A 20,521-nucleotide genomic window follows, 5' to 3' on the forward strand; every position below is an offset into this window, starting at 1 on the left:
TTAAATCAGGAAAAATGTATGGTTAACACAAACAAAGAAAAATATATTTATAAAAATTACATTATTAAACAAAACAATTCAACGTTAATACTTAACTATAAAAAAATCCAATGTTTAAATAGACCACATAGTAAAATTTGCAAACATATAATTGTGTTAATATTGCAATATATATGTATTTTTTTTAAATGCTAATACTTAAGGACTAAAACCTTGTAAATGTATACATAAAACCAACAAAAAATTAACTATTTTGCAAGGTTTTGGAAATTATTAAGTGTGACATGCAAATAAACAGTTGATTACAATTACATGTTCATTAAAGTGCATTCACTGACCATGTTATTCCAACAGAATAATTAAAAAATGTAAAGCTGCATTTAACTACTCTCTTGGTATTCACAATTAGTTTTATCAACATTAATATATAACTTTTTTTATTATATGACAAAATCGTTTAATATAAGGCCTTGTTTCCTCCCTGTCATAGTTGTCAGTAAAATTGTAAATAATGTAAATATTATTTCATCAATAGTTCTATAAAAACTGATAAATGGCTCAGCAGTTAAGGAAGGGGTTACTATTGCTCAGAATGCTTTTTCCTCCTCAATACTGTTTGCACCTGCTATGCTACACGTCCGTGGCAATCTTAGACAGCTGATTTAACTTCTCTCTCACAGTCCCTTGTTGTATGTCAGCACCTTGCAATCTGTTGCCATGGCAATTTCCGGCTCAAGGTGAGATGCCTCGATCTGTGAGGAGCAAAGAATGATTAGCAAGCATTTCCCTGCTAAAATATTTATTATTCAGAGCACACACACAAAAAAAGATTAATGGCAAAAGGTCGACAGACAAAATTAAACCTGCTGCAGCAATTGTGGTGAAGTGATGCAGGTGTTGCTGCAGTACCTCAGACATCTGTGGGAAGAGGCTGATAGCCAGTGGCAAGGACAGACCAAAGACGGCCAGACACACTAAACTGTGCACAGGCAGCATCATCCTGCGATGGGCCTGCATCAGAGGAAGCCTGGTGGAGGACAGTGAGAAAACACTCTCATGACAATCATTTCATGATCATTTATTAGAATTAAAGTGATTATATATTATTAATTATAATTATTTTTATAATAATATATACTATATATAATTATTAACAATTCATTCCTGTTAACTTTAGAATTGAAATGCAACTAAAGCAAAAGTACTTTCATACTTTTCTAAGAAGGCCATTATGATTGGTGGAAGGACAAAGATTGGCAGCGGTAGAGCTACACGTGTCAGTGCCGTTTCTATCAGTGCCTGATAAATGAAACAAATGCATTAAATTGAAAGTCACTTTACCTTTAAAAATTCATGTAACAGAGCAACGTGGTTTGTAAGAATAAAAATGTCTCAAAATGATGACTATCTTTACTTGTAAACACCACTGACGACAAAAATTCAAGGCAAAAGAGCCATCAACAAATCGAGGTGGGGTATCTCAACTGTAGAACTAACATACGTACATGTTTGGCAGCTATCCTTGAGGATCCCACTACATTCCCATTGCTGTCCAACACATCTATTCCCTCAGACAGCTCATTGTGTCTCATTAGAGCAACGTTACAGATGTTCGCACTGGCTGAGAAAAGTAAAACATACACAGATCTTAAATGACGAACATCCATCCTAAACAAAACCATGACACCCAGCTTCTGTGAAAGGAGATTTGTTCATCTTGATATAAATTGATATAATCCAAATGTTCTGTTATTTTAAGAATTCCTAGTTATGTTGGCATTATGCATGATTAAAATATACACAAAACTTTGGGGACAGTAAGATATCTTGTTCCTTTTTTTTGTTGTTGAAAGAATTTAACATTGTTGAAAGAATTTAACAAGTTAAATTGATTTAAAGTAACAGTAGACATTTATAATGTTACAGTATATAAAAATACAGTGAAAACAGTAATAATGTGAAATAATATTACAATGTAAAATTTCTATTGTCAAATATTTTTTAAATAATTTTATTATTTATAATAAATTATTATTATGCATAATTTACTGTTATTATACTTTAAATGATCATTTATTTCTGTGATGCAAAGCTGAATTTTCAGGATCGTTACTCCAGTCTTCAGTGTCACATGTGACATCCAGTCTATCACATGATCCTTCAGAAATCATTCTAATATTCTGATTTATTCTGAGTGTTGGAAACAGTTCTGCTGCCTAATATATTTGACGAATAAAAGGTTCAAAAGAACTCCATTTATTCAAAATAAAAACATATTTTCAAATAATATAAATCTCCTTTACTTTCAATTTTTATCAATTTAACACATCCTTGCTGGATAAAATTATTGATTTATTTAAAAAAAAGAGGGAAAAAAAAGACTGACCCTAAATTACTGACCAGTAGTGTATATTGTTGTTACAAAAGATTTGTATTTTTAAAACATTTGCTTATTTATTTTTTTTTAAACTTTTTATTCAAAGTATTACAAAAAGTATCACAGGTTATGAAAAAATATTAAGCAGCAGAACTGTTTCCAACTTTGAAAATGAATCATCATATTAGAATGATTTCTGAAGGATCATGACTGGAGGAATGATCAGCCAGAACCACATCAAGACACTCACGGCAGATTAGATTTGCTGCCGTTAGGGTGCGTCTAGATTTAAAGTATAATAAATTAAAAAACTTAATTTTTTTCAATTGTAATAATAGATCACTATTTTTAAAAATCTGTATTTTTGATCAAATAAATGCAGGCTTGATGAGCATAAGAGACTTCTTTCAAAATTTTTACACAATCTTGCATACCTCAAACATGTGTCAAGCTTTCTTACTGACAGCAGGGGGAGCTTTATGCAATGCAGACTGGAGGAATCTGTGCAGAGTAAATCAAAACTGTAGATCTATAAACAACATACCCACAGCAGGGAAGGGGATAAACCGCTGTATCAACAGTCTGGTGGCAGGGTTAAATTTGCTGGATTTCTGGATAAGTACATTCAGACCCACCTAGAAGACATTACAGGAGTAATTACATTACATTAACATGTAAAACTGTACAACGTTATCAAAGTGTTATGTATACTAGAACACTACTACCACTTGATGGGTATTCAATATTTTCATAAATACATTTTCTTAAACATTATTTTCATATTTGAAATAGCATTTTAAAGGGTAAACATTGATACACAGCTAATTTAGAATTACACAATGATAAACATTTTTAGTGCTGGGGAAAAATGAATCGTGTCCAAAATAAAAGTTTGTGTTTACATTATATGTGTGTGTACTGTGTATAATCATTATTTATATATAAATACGCACACATGCATGTTTATATTTAAGAAATATTTTCGTGTGTATATATATATTATATTCTTAAAAATAGACATGCGTGTGTGTGTATTTATATATACATAATAATTATACCCAGTACACACACATATTATGGAAACACACAATTTTTTCTCCAGCACTAGTATATTAAATTAAAATATAAAAATCACATACTGCAATTGAAACAGCACTGGTGACAGCTCCAAGGTATCCCTGAAAAAACTTTGAGGTTGGTGTTGGCTAAAGATTGGAGGAAAAACAATCATCAAAATCCAGGTTTAGCAAATGTTCCACAGATTGCTGTGAAATGAAAAAAATACTCTGATGTTTTGAACCATAGTCAGATGCAGAACAGACGTTTGGCCCCTTAGGACACAACAATGATCATTCAAACGGAATCGAAAAGAAGAAACGCTTCACTGAATGACCATCTGCAAAGGCATTGCAATAGTTAGACCTCAAAAACCTGACCTGAATTACAAGACTGTTTAAGACCGTACCTTCGTGGCATTGCGGTTGGCGTAGTTCACGCAGGCGTTGTGACTCTGGTTGAGCCACTGTAGGAGAGAAATTCTGGATTAGCTTGACAGTTCAACTATTGGTTGATAAAAATGTTTTAGTGTCAGTGTCCGGTAGAAGTCAAATATAGAAAGGATATCTGATTAATAGGACTACTTTTGAGTAAATACAGATTTCTAAGTGTGAAACAGTGGCTGCTGGGATAGAGCCAGCTTTTATGCTTCCTGGCACTGACAGGCTCAAATGATGGGAAGAAGGCACTTTACCTGCCAGAACACAGTAGAGACCAAAGTCTGGTTTGGAAGAAGAAGACCAACAACCTGCAAGAGAATCAGTTAAAGATAATTGAACAATTTATGTTAACATTGTAACTAACTGGTTTAGAGCCATACGCTGGTTAATCATTTACACCTTTCTATAGAAACACAGGTTTATTACAGACTTTAGAAACTCAATACAGGTTCCAACTCCTCTCATGCTTAAAATATTAAGATACGTCAACACTGGCACAAGCCTAATGATTGGCTTCTTTCACTCACATTTGCTGTCTGTGTGACCTTACATATGCACTTTGATCTTTTTTTTTTTACAAGCAAACTGAAGACTTACGATTGGTGTTCCAAATGGCACATAGCCTGTGAATTGCATCAAGATAAGAAAAAGAGCAACAACCAATCAGAACAGAGTAAATAACCTCTATGGCTGAATACACTTAATTAAACATGCATTACTTTCATTTTAAACAGTGTTATTATGATGCAGTTGTATTATTAGATGTAACAAAGTGCTGCACACATGCATAACTGCATTGGGGTGTAGACATCCAGAACAACATCTATAATGGTTATGTCTTAACTGATTATCTTAATCTTGCTAAAGCCATGATTCCATTAAAAATAACAGACGACTACTTCATTACAATGGAGGTGACAATATATTGCAATTTAACCCTTGTATGGTGTTCGGGTCTGTTGGACCCGTTTTCCTTTTTTATCGAAAGAAAAATGATATGATTAATTATTTTTTCAAACTGAGACTCATTGGCCTTGGCTCATTTTCTGTGAGGAATATATATCAGAACGCATTTTCAATGACCACACACTGTACACCCCCCCTACACATTTATATTACACACAGGATGTTCGGGTCCACTGGACCCGGGGCTAATAAAAGTGTGGGAATTGTAGGTCCTGTGTAACTTTACTCTGTCCTCCTCCTATCAGGGCCTGCTGTTAGTGTGTGTGTGTGTGTTCATGTATATGGTTTATGAGGACACAAATGTGTATAATGACATGGGTATTACAACGTAAAAATGGTTTATGTGTCCTCATACTAAAACATACTAAATGGTGTTTTTTGAAATTCAAAAAATGCCAAAAGTTTTCTGTGATGGGTAGGTTTAGGGGTAGGGTTAGTATAGGGGGATAGATTATACAGTTTTCACATTAGAAAAACTAGTAGGCCTATGGAGAGTAACCATATACCACATATCCAAGTGTGCGTATGTGTGTGTGTGTGGGGTTTGGGGGGGGGGGGGGGGGGGGTTGTGTGTGTTATGGGTGTGTGTGTGTGTGTATGAGTATGTGTGTATGTGTGTGTGTGTGTGTGTGCGTGTGAGAGAGATTGTGTGTGAGTGTGAGAGAGTAGCTACAAGAGTGAGTTTTGTTTCTGCCCCTGCCGTAACCACACGAGGTTGCAATTCTTTAATGGGATCTAACAAAGGTAAAGAGAAAATATTAACGATATATGCTGTTTATATTGCTTGTAATTGGGATGAAGTAAACATCTGTTGAGTATTTTAACATAACATTTTTGATTTTGTTGAATTAAAAACCCAAAAATGCAGCGGGTCCACCAGACCCACGAACACTGGCTGAGTAACAAAAATATGAACACCACACAAGGGTTAAGATAACTTTTTTTATTTTAATATGTTTAATTTTTTTATTTCAAAGCTGAATTTTCAGCATCATTACTCTCATTACTCTTCATTGTCACATGATTTTCAGAATTTGTACTGATATGGATATTTGCTCCTTAAAGGGATAGTTCATCCAAAAATGAAAATTAACCCATGATAATAAAGGCCTTCTAAAGCACATCGATGTGTTTGTGTGAGAAAAAAAGATCCATATTTAAAACTTTATAAAGTAAAATAGAGTTTCTGCCAGACCGCATTCAACTTATGAAGAAAGTGTAATGTCTCAAAACGCTTACACTACGTCCCGTCAGTTACCTTTTCTGAAAGTTGAATATGGAGGGCAGTCTGAAGGAAGCATTGACATTTTTCTTACACAAACACATCTCTTCGCTTCAGAAGGCCTTTATTGACCCCTCGGAGCTGTGTGGATTACTTTTTTGGGCTTATAAAACTTCGTATTCGTCTGAATAAAGAATGTCATATACACCTAGGATGGCTTGAGGATGAGTAAATGGGGTTATATTCATTTTGTGGTAAACTATCCCTTTAAGAAACATTTATTCATCAGTGTTGCTGCTTAATATATTTGAGCAAATAGTTTTATTTGTTATTACTTTGTTTTTTGTTTAGCATTTTTTGATGAATAATCAGCATTTATTTATTTATTTGTGTGTGTGTGTGTGTGTGTGTGTGTGTGAAACACAAGGCACTGTATGAAAGGATTTAATTTCTCTGGACTCCTTACCTGACATGCGGAAAGGCATGAAGATTTTTTCACCGGTGTCGGGATGAATGATGGCCTGAAAGTAGATTCAGTCAGCAGAGTCGGCGACTGTAATTCTTACCATATTTAAACGTGAAAGTGAACAATGTCTCACCTGCTTCACCTTCTGAGCCTCCCATAGCTGAACACAGAATACAAGCAGTTATAAAACACTGCCGCACAAATAGGCCAAACCAATACATGCATTATCCGTAGAAACATCCCAGACATCACCTGGTGATCTGTTATTCCTGAAGGAAGATTCCCTTGCTTGAAATCATCCAGGAGTTTGATACATTCTTTTAAACGACTCTATAGAGATTAAATATGACTGTAAGTAGGAAAGGAATATGACTGTAGTAGACTTATCCATAATCAATAACTAGATAAGAATCAGCATTCATTCTTCATAGCTGTGACTTAATTATAATATATTACATATACGAATGAAAAGTTCAGTGCAACTATTCGTTTTATTCAGCTCAATTGCTATAACATAGACAAGATTTCCATACCTCCGTCACAAACAAAGTCGAAGGGTCAATGATGTCAATGAAATGTCTCAACCTGCCGAGAAATGTGCTCTGAGGAAGAAAAACATTCTTTTAAATTAATAAACTTCTGTCAGCCAGAACCTATAAAGAATCGATGAAAACAGCACAACCTGCTGACAGCACAAACCAAAAAATGATTAAAACTTGCTGCTTTGTGCCTTAAATTGTCATGAGACTGTATTCTAATTTTAGTATTTGAGTGAAATATTTAAGGGATGTACTGACAGTTTGTGCAGAGTGAGCTCAAAGAAGCGACGAATGCCTACATCAACATTCCCACTGTCTCTGATTCCCGGGCAGCAATGCAAGCGGTTTTCTGAGAGCCAACTGTTTCAGAGGCCCGATGGTTGAGCATGCCAAGGGTTTATTTGGCAAAGAACACAGAGTTAAAAAAAAGAAAGCCTCAATCAACTGCTTCTAAATGATTTATCCAGAGAAAAGAGCTTCTGTGTGGTGCATCTCACTAGTCTTTGTAACTGAAATCCATTTTATCTTACAATATAGGGTGAAGAGAGCAAACCAAAAAACAAAACAAAAATCTGCTGATCTGACTGGGCTTGGCTAATAACGTTATTTCTGGCCTACAGACACTTGCTTCAAAGCTGTTGCGGAGAGCTATGCGAGCGCATGTCTGCTGGAGAAGACTTGTTAATTATGCATGTGTTTCTGCTCCCCAGAGAATACGCAACACAGTTAGCAGAGATGGAGCTGGAAGAAAACATACACCCATATCCTTCAGCTGCATTGATTTCACCTAAAAGGAGCAGCAATAAAAAGACCACTGTCTGCATTAATGCACATGCGCTGGATTTTGTCCATAAAAACCAATTAGATTTTGATGAGGGGCACAGATCTAGTGAATACTCAGTGGGCTTTCTTAGGCAAAAGACTGTGTATTACCGTATGTATTTTCAGTGATCTTTTATTTAGAAGTATTCCCTGTAGACCTAAAGCAGACTCATTTGGGCAGCATGGCATGATAATCAAATGAAACTCATGATTGCACCAAAATAAACTCGGACCTAAGTATTTTACTGAGGTGAATTCAGAGAACATAACCGGCAGATTAACAAAGGGAAGGCAAATTATACCCTACCATCCTGCCCTCTATTGAACAATGTGAGAAAGAAAGGTTTCCTTAGATTAATAGCAGTGCATTTCAAACAATTCATCATAGCTATAAAAGTGTGAACCTTCCCCAAACAAACCCATAGCACAACACTGATGACAGAAATACATGTACTGATTTCAGAGCGGATTGTTAACCCATTCAGACCCAGAGCCCAATTCACTGAAAGACTGGAAAAATAACCACACAGTATTTGTACTGTAATGCACATTATGACAGGAAACAAGATGTTTTGCATATACTGCAAAACTGACATGTAATGTGATTTCAGTAATCAACAACACAATTCTTTTTAAACATACATTTTGCACTATTTCTTGCACCACTTTTTTTTCATGCAAAGGAGATAGGCTATGTGTAGATATAATTGGGTGATTGTCTCTGCCAAGTGTTAATTTTAATATATTATTAGAATATTATTATAGAATATATTATACAGAAGTTTTTTAAAAACCAATGTAGATATCAGAAATAACTATTAAACCATTATTATAAATTATTTTTTGATTGATTATCATTTATGGCAGTATTCACAGTAAAGAAAATTGTTCATATTAGATATACTGAACATAATTTGGGTCTGAACGGGTTAATTAGGATGACCGCGGTGTTTCCATGGAGGCAACAGGACTTAATGGTCATTCATTTGACCGACACGAGCGCGTGAAATCTCACAAACAACTGATGATGAGACGATTATTTGCAAACGTTGAGCAAAAGGAGGTTCGTATTTCAAAAGGCAAAACGTGTTCCTCCGGTGTATAACTACATTTGTTTTACAAAGAAAATAAAACAGGGACGAGAGGCTTCCCCCCAGCTTTCTAGAAAAATTATGAACTTTGATAATGTCCCGCGAAATCAAGTAATGCAAAAATAAAAGTGACCAGTGAATTTGTATTCAACAGCTTAAAAGAAAACAATCCTGTCCTAGTCATGTCCTGCATTTTGCATATAAAAAGAAAAGCTATTAGGCATGCATCTGATGTTTTAGGGGATCCAATATAACGATGCTACATTACGCTCATCATCACGAACAACTGCATCGGACAACATTGCAATGAAGCCATGAGCGAAAGACAAAACGTAAAAAAGCGTGGAAACCGGGTGACTTTCGCATTCCAGGGCTGGAGCAAAGCAAAGGTATCTGCACACATATGTTGTTTATCAACGCCCATCAAAGATGCCCAGACAAAGATACACTTTAACACCGCGACAAACTCTTTACCTGCTCGTACCGCGGTTTTCCCAGCTGAAACACCCGACCAGACGCAGATTCCGCCATCTCAGCAGCGGTGGAGTGATGTTAAATAATAAAAATGTCCATGAGACGGAATTTGTAAGAATAGTCAACTAGGGTACGAAACTAGTGAAGCAATGGCTCGCAGGGGTTCATGGGAAGTGTAGTTTTCTGTTGAACTCAAGACAAAGCAGATAGAATGCATTCCACACCCACTGTAATTACAAAAGTCTGAAAGATTTACACCACAATGATTTCCCTCCCTCCTTCACAGCATTTTTAGACCTCCTTCACAGCATTTTTAGACTATCTGCTGACTTCTGACAACTTTAAAATTGGGCGAAAATAATTTGCATATATAAAATAATACCGTTGTTTGACAACAAAATAGACCTTCAAAAAGCTCATTTTGTTAGAACTATTTTGTAATTGGTTAAAATTAGTGTTTATAAATAATATGTAGGCCTATTGAATAATTTTAACCAATTCAAAAGATAAAATTTGGAAACCTGTAATGATAAATTATGCCACCTGGCTGATAGCATATAAGATACGAGTGTGGTTGGTTGAGACACTCACTGCATGTCATTTCAGAAATAATCATTGAGAGCAGATCTAATGAATTAGCTCCAAATGTCATGCATGAAGTACACATATTACAGTGTTATAACCACCATATATTTCGTGGGGGAAAATGTATTCAGAATCAGAACAATATTCAAATGAATCTTAAATCATTATATTTGTTTCACCTCTAGACCTATAGGACTATGTTATAATGTCTCTTGAATGGCTAAAATTATTCAATGATTTTTTTTAGAGATAGGCTGTGATTATTTTAATGATTCATTTTATCTAAGACTCCAACAATGGTTTTAAGCTATTATTATAAACAATGTAATAATAATAATAATTATTATTATTAAATAATTTTAGATGTTTAATAGATTTTATTATTTATGGTTTATATATACTTCATTTTAATCAATTATAACATGACCATTATACATATCAGACTAACTATATGTTGAGCCATGTTTTTAAAATAAAATAAAATAAACTGGTTTATATTTGTTTTTTGTTTCACTCTTAAAATAGTACAGCCTTTTAACACTTTACCAATCAAACATGTAGTCATAACTATAATTAGGGAATATTTTATGACATTAAATGTATTTTTGTTTGCACCTAGTTGGGTTATCTTCATGTTTATCCCAGCAGAGAAAATTAACCAAGAATGTAAACCTCAGCCCGTAATTCCCGTAGGAATTGTTGGTAAAATCAAATTTGCATTACTGTGACATATTAATGTTGAAAGCCCAAACAATGCAAGCAGAGACACTGTTAGTTTAAACTTGAATTCCCACAACATTAATATTTTATGAAACCCATCTGCATTCTATTTTACACTGCTGTGATGGATCAGCTGTAAAATCTTATATATGTAAAATTCATAATGAGGTACTTTAAAAAAAAAAACATTAGGCTGTTTAAAATTTGCACAAATTAGTTTATGCTGCAATAAAATGTAGTCTAACGACTATAAAGTGGACTAAACATAAAAGTACAATAAACCATCTTAAAAGCGCAGTAGTGCCACCCAGTGGCAATCAATAGCACTACCGTGAAGCGTGATTTTTGATGTGGATGGGAGTCTCACTATAAAGTTCTGAACTGCGTTTTACAAAAGTATCTAAGCCCATGTAGAACCATTACCACGAATGGTATCTAAGATCAACTTAGCTCATGATGCTTTTGAGAAACGCAGTAAATATTTAGTATTTAATTTTCCATCTTTTAAATCTATACAGGTCTCATCTGTAAAGAACTCAAACCAAAAGACGCCAAATGATTTTATAACTTTATTTTCAAATATAACTATGAAAATGAAGCTGTTTGAAACAATTATAAATAAATAAAACAAAATAAGAAAATACAAATGTGAATGCATGTTGTAAATAAATCCACAGAGGCACATTGCAAAATGGTGATTAAAAAGCAAAATAAAACAACGACAGCAATCTAGAAATCACAGTGCTACATGGTTCTTTCCTCGAACACATAGGGGGAAACTTAGGGCTGTGTAACAAAATAAAAAGGTTTCATTTCAGAATGCATTGTAACAAATACAAATGCAGCGAGTCACCAAAAATTAACTGCAACCCTGTACTTTCTTTAAGTCTAATACTGAGACGTAGAACTGATGATCTTATGTTTTCATCAGAAATAAATGAGGAAGCAATAAATGAATACATGAGGAAACAACCAAAGAAAATACTGAATTAAAAAAAAAAACACACAATGTAACCTTAAAAACAGAACAAAAACAATGGTATAAGACACCATCGGAATGAATATCAGAAAAAAAGACACATTAACACTATGAAGTTACAATGCAGTAAACATAAACAACTGATCTTTGTTTAACTTAAAAATAAACATAGCTTTTGTGGTTTATAAAGCTTAGGCATTTGCATATCACTAAATGTGCTACTTTAGCAATGATCTAAGTATTCAGCAGCGCTAAGGCTTCATTAATATATTTTATGTAGCATATAATAACTTAAGCTACAGCTTAGCAGGTTGTGTGTATTATTGCATAGCTTACATGTTTACAGAAACAATCTCTGTTTTTGTGCGAGTGCTTGATGGAAGTGAGCATGCACGGATATCAGCGGCTTTAATGTGGCAAAGCTGACTGGCTCCAGCACAATGGTTTGGCATAATGCGCATTAAGGTGCTTTTAAAGCTATCAAGAAGTAAGATATATATTTACATGTACAGAATTTTTTTGAAAGCAATTATTTTACATCAACGTTGACAAGGTGTATTAAGCTACATATGTATTAAATACTACTAATGTTTTTAAATTCACACTGAACAGTGTAACATATTACAGTGTAATATTTTAATACAATGTGTAGTCAATAAACAATATTTTCTTGAGATTTGGACAAATTTGGTTGATTATCAGATTTTTTTTGTATTATTTTGTTATTCCATTTCATTTCCAATTACATGGAACGAAAAAATGTTGAAGTTATATTTAAAGAAGTCAATTATTATAGGCAGTGTTTTTTCTTTGCATTTGTACTTTCGTAAGACATTTTATGTTTAACATAATATCCAGATCTTCTTATTGCCTATTATATAAATTAGCTTATTCATGAACAGGAAGACATATTTGTGTAGATTACATGAATATTTACATGATATGAGAACAACAAAATCTTTGTTTTTTAAATTACTTTTAACCACTGCCTTGTGCTCATATAATGACTAGTAGTATGCTAAACATCAATGATTGTGGATTTGGAAGTCCAGTAAAAAGCATGCAAAGCTTTATCGTGTCTATGTGAATCTGGCAGTTTTGAAATTTAATGGAGCATCACAAATGGCTTTAGATTAATAGTGTTTTCAGGACGGAGCAGGTCACCGTAGTCATTTTGGTCTTGCGCGTACCTGCAGCAATGTGGGCGTCTGTTCCATGATGCGCACCAGCAGCTTGTCAATGTAGTCCTCCAGGTCTCTGACCTGAACCTTTATTTTCTTCAGTTCGGCCTCACGTTTTTCCAATAACGCCACCTGCACCTCCGTTTCAGCTCGCTGCCTCTTGGCGTCTATTTCCTGCTGAAGCAGCAGAGCTATCAGCTCCATGTTGGTCATGTTCTGATACTGAGCTCGGGCCTCCATCAGAGCCAACTGCACAGAAAACAGAAACAGTCATGTTTATAAGAGAAAGACGACAACATTTAGAAACTGTATGTTATGTACAACATAATGTACTAAAAATACTTCATTAAGCATTTCAGCTGATTAAACTCAGTGATATCTATCAAGCTGAAGGGATTTTTGGGGTGTTTTTAGATAAAAACTTTGTTTACAGAACCGTTTCTTCACAAAACTTTCAGTACCTGGTTTTTCTCATCCTCAGCTGTGGTTGGTGGTGCAGATCTTCCAGGGTTAATGGTGGACTTGAGTTTTTCCAGAACTGAGCGGCTTTCTGGTTTCTTCTCTCCCTGCACAGTCATGTTGGTCAAGGGCTTCACTGGATGAGGGCTGTACAACGGTGCCAAACGGAGATAAATTAAGTATTAATGTAAACCTAGGGACTTCAACATGGCTTAACCATAACCAGTACTTGTACTTTCAGCTACATTTCTAAATGTTTTTTGTGTATAACATTCATGAGGAGTTAGTGAGTCTAGCACAAGCAATAGTGATTAGTAAAAGCAGCAATGGTTAAAAGTAACAAAATGTAGACAAACCTTGGTTTGGTTTTCAAGTGGTACTGTACATAGATAGTGTACTATCTTTATATAAAAGAAACAAACAAACAAAAGAAACGGGACCTGATTGTTGTAGAATTATGTCTGTAATGGCAATTTAACAATTTCATCAGACATTAATGCACACAGATGTGTGACAAAATAAATAAATAAATACATTAAAAACATTTTTTTTAAAGGGATAGTTCACCCAAAAATGAAAATTTGATGTTTATCAGCTTACCCCCAGGGCATCCAAGATGTAGTTGTGTTTGTTTCTTCAGTAGATCACAAATATATATTTTTTTAAACTCCAACCGTTGCTTGTAATAATGCATGTCAATGGGGTCTAATTCTAATTACAAGCAAACACTATCGCTTTATTTTTGGGTGCACTATCGCTTTAAATATAAAATATCTCCTTAAAGTCCTTTTAAGACATCTTGGCAAAGCTGTGCATTAAGACATTCCTGAGGTAATTTGTAAAAGGGGACACACAAATAGTAGAGTTTAGTAGAGTTTAGTAGAGGTTTTAGAATATTTTTTAGTAGAAGTATATGAAACAAACAATCAAAAATATCCCTTGCACACCTGAAGGTTATGGAAGAAAAGATCTGACGTGACCTATATGCCTGATGAAGATTGTGAAATTTTGTGAATTTTTAGATTTCGATATTACATGTGCAAGTACTGATAGTGTGCAGGATGGTTTTTAGAAGTATATGGGGGAAAAAAGGAAGCTCAAGCTATTTAATGTCAACGCTGTCTAGGAGGACCACCTACATTTACAATTTTTGTCTCTTTGGGTATTAACAAACAGGTCAGTCTGCCATTATAATGATACTAGAGTCTAAATCTCACACCATCAAACCTCTCATAAACACTGGATGCATACAATACAACTCGGTCATCTAACATAGACTATTTTATAAGGAAAGATGACTGATAAATGATAAAATAATGATGACTGATAAAAGCAACAGAAAAGCAAAGATGAAAAAAATTAAATAACTAAAAAGGTGATAGCATGTGCAAACCAGGAGGAAACATAAGAAATGGTGCCGGAAAAATGCATTTAACACATTTGTCAAAATCCAAATTATAGCAAGCTGTGAGCACAAAAACAAAGTTTGTTCTAGGCCAACATATGTGAGCATTTATGAACCTGTCCTAAAGCACCTGTGAGAGATAATGAGGACATTTCTCAGTTGAGAGCAGAGGTGAGTGCACTTTTAAAGGCAGTGAGGTCTCACCTGCTCTCCTCATGGGGCAGGAGGACGTTTGCTGGCTGTGTCTCCTCAGGTGAGAGGGAGAGCGGTGCATCAACGTGGGGCTGGGCTGTGGAGGAGCATGTGGAACCCATGCTGGGCATCTCGTTTGGGGGATTTGCCAGAAAGGAAGGGTCATGGCGGAGACAGGAATTAGTACCAGCTAATGGAGTGGGTGAAGGGGAAAAATCATGCAAAATGAGCTCTGATGCAGGATTATCAAAGCCTGGGAGTGTGTTGGCGCCGGAGACAGTTTTGGGTGAGCTTGTGGTTGAGCGTGGTCTGATGCGGGCTGATCTGACTTCTGTTGTATAGGGGCTTCTGGAGTTTCTTGGAGCTACTCTAGCATGAAAGTCCTCAAAGCTAATTTGTTTATCCGACATCAAACAACATCCTTTGACCTCATTGTTCTTTAAGAAACAAACTTCAGAGTTTAGATTACTTTCTCTTAAATTAACATCAAGCTCCTCATCATCATCATGTGTAGTGAGCAAGATGCAACTGTCTTCCATCATCTCTGGTTTGATTTGAGTTGTCACAGTTTTGTCATTGCTTGAGCATGTTTGAGTGATCTCAGTGATTTTGTTTTTTTGGACAACGTCAACCACATCTTGAAAGTCACTGTTAAACTTGGAAGTAATGTTTTGGTGTTTACAAGGGTCAACTACTTGTCCTTCCAGTCCTTCACAAGATCTCTCAAAAGGTGATGAGCAATGGTTATGGTTTTGTGGGTCAGACAAATGTGATGTGATATCATTATGTGTGTTCCTTGGTGAAAACATCTTCAACTCTGATGCCATTCTGCACAATATATCCTCAGGCAAGCCTGGTGAGCATGTGGGAAGGGAGGAACCATTCCCAGAGCGCAAATGTGAACAATCTTGGGATGCTTCAGCTTCTTTATTCATTTCAAAAGGTGGTTGCAGCTCCGACCGTGAACTATCAGAATCAATAAAAGCAAAGTCTGAAGTAATATCTGTATTGTTGTTCGAATCTCTAGGGGAGAGGGTCAACAGACCGATACCATTGTTTTTAGTCTTTTGTTGCTCCTCACTGGAGACCTTTAAGTCACAGGACAATTCTGATTCGTGTTTGGGTTGGTTCTGAGGTGAACTGCAAAGTGATTCGGCCACCGTGGTTTCCCAATCAGACGGAAAACACAGCGTTTCAGGTATAGTGTTCTCGCATTCAGAGCTTCCGAGTACATCTTCGCCGAAACCATTTGGCGAACCGTTAGCATTGTTGTTTGTATGGAAATCTTGCCCTGTTGCTTCCCCAACCATGAATTGGTTCAGTTTGATATCGCTAAGCAACTCTGCTTCCATATTGTTATTCTCTACTGAAGAAATGTGATCCACCTCTTTATCTGAACATAACATTTGAGAATTCCTCTTCAAGTCTCCATCTCTCGCATGCTGAAGAGAGGCAAAGTCAGTCTGTGAGAGAAAGCAGGCCTCTTTTTGCACAGCCAGCTCCTGGGCTCTATCCAACCAGCTGTCCATGTTGATCACTTGGGTTCTCATTGGTCTACGTGGTGGTAGAGGAGGCAGATCCCAAGGTTTTGAAATACCCATATTAACTTCATCAACTTTTAAATCTATCGCTTTATCTTTTACAAATATCATCTGATTTGTATTTGGTACCTGCGAAAGAAACGGTGCTGATGGAGGTCTAGTTGGTGTTCCACTTGGTGATTTGAGACGGCTGGTGGCAAAAGCCTCAAAATCATCCCATTCACCAGGCCTCTCAGACATAGGGTGTTTCGGAATAATACTTGAGGTCTCAGGCATAATGGTCGGAAGAGACCTCTGCCTGGACATACTCCTGGGTCTTTCTCGCTTTATTGCGGACATTTTGCTCGACACTCCATTACAGAGGGGACTGGATCCGACTGGATAATGATAAAGACTGGAATTGAGCGAACAGTAACCAGCAGTTGGAGACGTCAGTGCTTCCTCGGCTATAAGATCCTCAAAAAAAGGATTTTGCTGTAGTCGTGTGAGGAAAGGGTTGGAGGGAGAGATGGAAGGGGGTGTTGGGGAAGAGTGGGTGAATGGGTTGGTGTAATTGCCACTAGGGGGAGATACCGTGCCAGTTGTGCAACTGAGGGGAAGAGAGCATGGGGGCTGACTGGGGGAGCAAGGGATCTGACAGGGGGTGTCTGAGCTGCTCTCTACCTTAGGAGAGACTCCCAGCCTGTGGAGGGAAGGCACAAGTAGTCCTCTTAGTCATTGTGTGTAATGGGCCATAACATCTAACTATGGGTGAGGGGAGAAATACAATTCTTCTCGATTACAGAGAGACCTGTTAATAGAAGAAAAACTGTCTTTTGATTTAAATTTGTGTGTCTGGCATGTTTTGACCAGCTTGCAAATGTTCCTGGATAACTACTGTAGGGTTAGCTAGAACAATTGAAAAAGAGCAATAAGGGGGAAAAGGTGTTTTCTTTAATCCTATAATCTTTAATTAGGGGTGGCTGATGTATATAACTAGATTTAAAAAAAGATTACCAGTACAAATCACTAATTTGATGTATAAAGCGCTTTTAAACCATTTAAGCGCAATGCGATGGGGCAGATAATTCAATTAGCTATTTGTGTTCTAAAAGACGGTTTTCTGTGCACACATCCAAAGTGCGCACACATAAATCCATCCGTCACGAAACATGAGTAATGAATTGTCTACATTTTTTGTGGTTTATTGTGCTTAAAGTTGTCAAAATGTCTGTCTTGATTATTCAGGTTAACAGTCGGTTGTGTCTTAAGTGAACATAAACAGAGAAAATCAGATGTGTATAGGTCTTAAAGCTCTTACTGCATACACTGTAATACACTTGCAGCTGTATGTGTCCATAATGTTAATCAAATAACAAAAAAAGAAAATCACTTACTGAACTTGACTTCATTTTTAGCTTCAATAAGAATCAGCATACATTTAATTTATACTGTGAAGATTATGGAGTGGTTTATTTCACATTTGATTACAGTTTCTGTATTTCTTCTATTAGATAGACCTATATGAAAACCTGAAAAGCACTGCTTATATAAGATTATATATTTTGTAGATTCGTTTTATTGTAGTAATTTGTAAGCTATTCTTAGTTTGTATTTTATTACTGACTGTTTATTTGTCTTCAGTAATCTTGAGAACGTTTTACTTACAATATTCAAGTTAAAAATAGTAATGTTTATTGTTTAAACTTTCAGCAAATTAACTATATATCGTTATTATTATTATTAACTATATATCGTGAAACAACATTATTCATACTGTGATATAAGATTTAAAAGTAATTAAAATAAAACAGATCTATAAGAAAATGTTTGGATGCATTGGTGGGAAAAAACATGCTGCTGAACGAAAAGATGAAATTACTGAAATGTGAAAAAATAAATAAATAAAATAAAAATCAATACTATAAAGTGGACATTTCTTATAAAAAATAGCTGATGATTTTGAATACTTCAACAAATTTTTGTAACTTGGCAATTTTTTTTGGGATGAAAACACATTAAGCCCTTTTAAAAATGTCTTGACCCATGTTCTGCAGACCAAGAGCAATATAAAGGAATGAAATGGAAAAAGCTGCTGCAGTAACTGTTGCATCAGCAAATTCAAACAGCTTCTTTTTCTAAGAATATTCTCTGAGGACTAAAATGCTGGCTGACATTCAAAGCCATTCCTTTAAAAAACAAAGTATCCCTTTTGAAGAACGTCTGACAGTCAAATACAGATCATGTGGAATGGCTATTGATGATATTGATACATGTGCAAAGTCAGACATCTTTTGTACTGTAACATAAAACCTAGTAGCCGTGCTTTCACTCACCTTGGCTTGTTCTGTGAGTCACCAGAGCCAAACCATCCTCTGCGTCTGCCCTCAAGAGGAGCAGAAACCTGGCCCTGCTCCGGCTTGGCTGGGAGAGAGTCACTCCTCCCGCTAGAAAACAGAGTTTTCCTCAGCTTTTTCCCTTTATCCATTACTTCCACAGGTCCAGCGGCCTGCACTGGCTTTCCCTCTGGAGTAGCGGTCTGGGTCTGACTTTGAGCTCCATCCATCTCCCCATCCTCCTTCTTGCTCTTATCAATGGACCAGCGTCTACCGTCACTCTTCTGCAAGTCCTCGCCACGTCGGGTCAGGTTCTGGAGTGAGCGAGAAAGGGGGGCGCATTTCTCCAGCAGGGAGAGCTTAGCCGGGATGGTGCTTGGACTCTTGGGGCTGACAGGCTCGGATGAGTAGATATGGCTACCGTTGATGCAGAGGGTTGATTTGGAGAGCGCCATGCTCTGACCTTTAAGGTTTTCCACGGCAGGGCTAAGATGAGGAACACCCGCGATCTTACTGGCTTCATCGCTGTGTGCACGCTTGTGGGTCATCACTTTGAAGACATGATCACAGAGAGAAGAGAGAGAAAAGGTACCAACAAAGATCAGTATGTGTCAACCAGACATTTGAGGAGTGTTTGAAAGACGTCTTAAAGGGATATTCACCCCAAAATTAAAATTGTCTTAATTTACTCACCATTATGTCGTTCCAAATTTCTTTCATCTGTAAAACACAAAAGAAGATATTTTGAAAAAGTTTGTTTTGTCCACACAATTTAAGTCAATGCTGTTTTGGAACCCATTGACTTAAATTTTAAAAACTGTTGAAACATTCTTTAAAATATCTTCTTTGTTGATCCACAGATTAAAGAAAATAGGACACGAGAGTGAGTAAATTATCATGAACTAAGTGGAGCCCACATTATGTAAATAAACAATAATAATTATGATATTGAATTCTCAGTTTCTGTTCCTATAGCTGACTGACCTTTTATCCCTCCTTCAGTGTCTATACGGAAGGGCTCCATCACTCTGCTGCTGTAGACAGGTGTCCTAGACAGCTCTACTGGGACGAATGGATCCCCGGCGGACGATGCCATGCTACTATCCGAAGCCAATGACGAACAGGACCTTGTGTCAGAATTCTTTCGTAGTTTCCCTTTAAAGAAGTCTTTCACCTTGCTCCGGTGTTCATCGAGCACTTCTTCCTCGCCCGGCTCATCGGGTCCACCATCTCCCGCAAACGGAGGACCTACAGACCCTGATAGAGCAGCGAAGCGGCCGGGTAAAATGGCAGAGGAGGACTCCACATCTCGCTTTTTACCTGTGACACGGTCCTTCAGTTTCCCAAATGCAGAACGAGGCTTGTCCTTTATGGTCAAATCGTACATACTAGCGGTCATGTTGTTGCGGGTGAACTGGATGGTGACCTGCAGCTCTCCCCGCTCCTTCTCCTTTCGACCAGCCTTGGAGTGCAGCTTGAACCACCTTAAGCATAGAAAAAAGAGAAAAAGCAAATCATCTATAAGCTTATTTATACTTTTTCATCTAATGTGAACCTAAATTTTATGTTTAAAAAGACTATTTTAATAACTTAAAAGTACCTGAAATGTCAAAATGAATATCCAATGTTCATACTGTCATTTTAATGCTGTGATAAATTAACTTGTGGTATTAAAATTACTGTTTTAATGT

The 20,521-nt window shown here is 36.3% G+C and overlaps 2 protein-coding genes across 4 annotated transcripts in view; both read right to left on the reverse strand.

Annotated features, from left to right (window-relative positions):
• Positions 1-113: 113 nt before the first annotated feature.
• Positions 114-9,619, reverse strand: sfxn5b (sideroflexin 5b). Of its 2 annotated transcripts, none has more exons than XM_067457296.1 (14): positions 9,454-9,619; positions 7,061-7,129; positions 6,780-6,857; positions 6,661-6,687; positions 6,528-6,582; positions 4,471-4,496; positions 4,128-4,181; positions 3,843-3,899; positions 3,517-3,582; positions 2,922-3,012; positions 1,506-1,621; positions 1,214-1,299; positions 910-1,027; positions 114-752 (listed from the first exon to the last, which is right to left on the reverse strand). In XM_067457296.1, exons 1-14 carry the CDS (start codon positions 9,508-9,510, stop codon positions 675-677), a joined length of 978 nt encoding a protein of 325 aa, XP_067313397.1. In that variant the 5' UTR covers positions 9,511-9,619; the 3' UTR covers positions 114-674. The 2 variants fall into 2 exon arrangements, with proteins under 2 accessions (XP_067313397.1, XP_067313398.1); XM_067457297.1 differs by having other exon boundaries at positions 9,464-9,578.
• Positions 9,620-11,314: 1,695 nt separating this feature from the next.
• rab11fip5b (RAB11 family interacting protein 5b (class I)) overlaps positions 11,315-20,521 on the reverse strand; it is a 13,773-nt gene continuing 4,566 nt past the window's right edge. The window contains exons 2-7 of one of the 2 annotated variants that reach the window (XM_067457294.1): positions 19,815-20,314; positions 19,524-19,550; positions 18,831-19,380; positions 14,987-17,197; positions 13,380-13,524; positions 11,315-13,167 (exon numbers count right to left, since the gene is read on the reverse strand). In XM_067457294.1, coding sequence (XP_067313395.1) covers positions 12,907-13,167; positions 13,380-13,524; positions 14,987-17,197; positions 18,831-19,380; positions 19,524-19,550; positions 19,815-20,314 — 3,694 coding nt within the window. In that variant the 3' untranslated portion in view covers positions 11,315-12,906. The remainder of the gene's footprint in view (positions 13,168-13,379; positions 13,525-14,986; positions 17,198-18,830; positions 19,381-19,523; positions 19,551-19,814; positions 20,315-20,521) is intronic. The other variant, XM_067457295.1, reaches the window with a different exon arrangement.

The sequence above is a fragment of the Pseudorasbora parva genome, chromosome 11 (assembly GCF_024679245.1).
Source record: "Pseudorasbora parva isolate DD20220531a chromosome 11, ASM2467924v1, whole genome shotgun sequence".
Classification (NCBI taxonomy): domain Eukaryota; kingdom Metazoa; phylum Chordata; class Actinopteri; order Cypriniformes; family Gobionidae; genus Pseudorasbora; species Pseudorasbora parva.

Bases quoted from the DNA above. Each gene is read 5' to 3' on its own strand.
- sfxn5b (XM_067457296.1), bottom strand. From the start codon at position 9,510: ATGGCGGAATCTGCGTCTGGTCGGGTGTTTCAGCTGGGAAAACCGCGG. The intron at 7,130-9,453 runs GTAAAGAGTTTG...TTTCTTCCTCAG, and splicing joins GAAAACCGCGGTACGAGCAG to AGCACATTTCTCGGCAGGTT. The intron at 6,858-7,060 runs GTATGGAAATCT...TAATCTCTATAG, and splicing joins CGACTTTGTTTGTGACGGAG to AGTCGTTTAAAAGAATGTAT.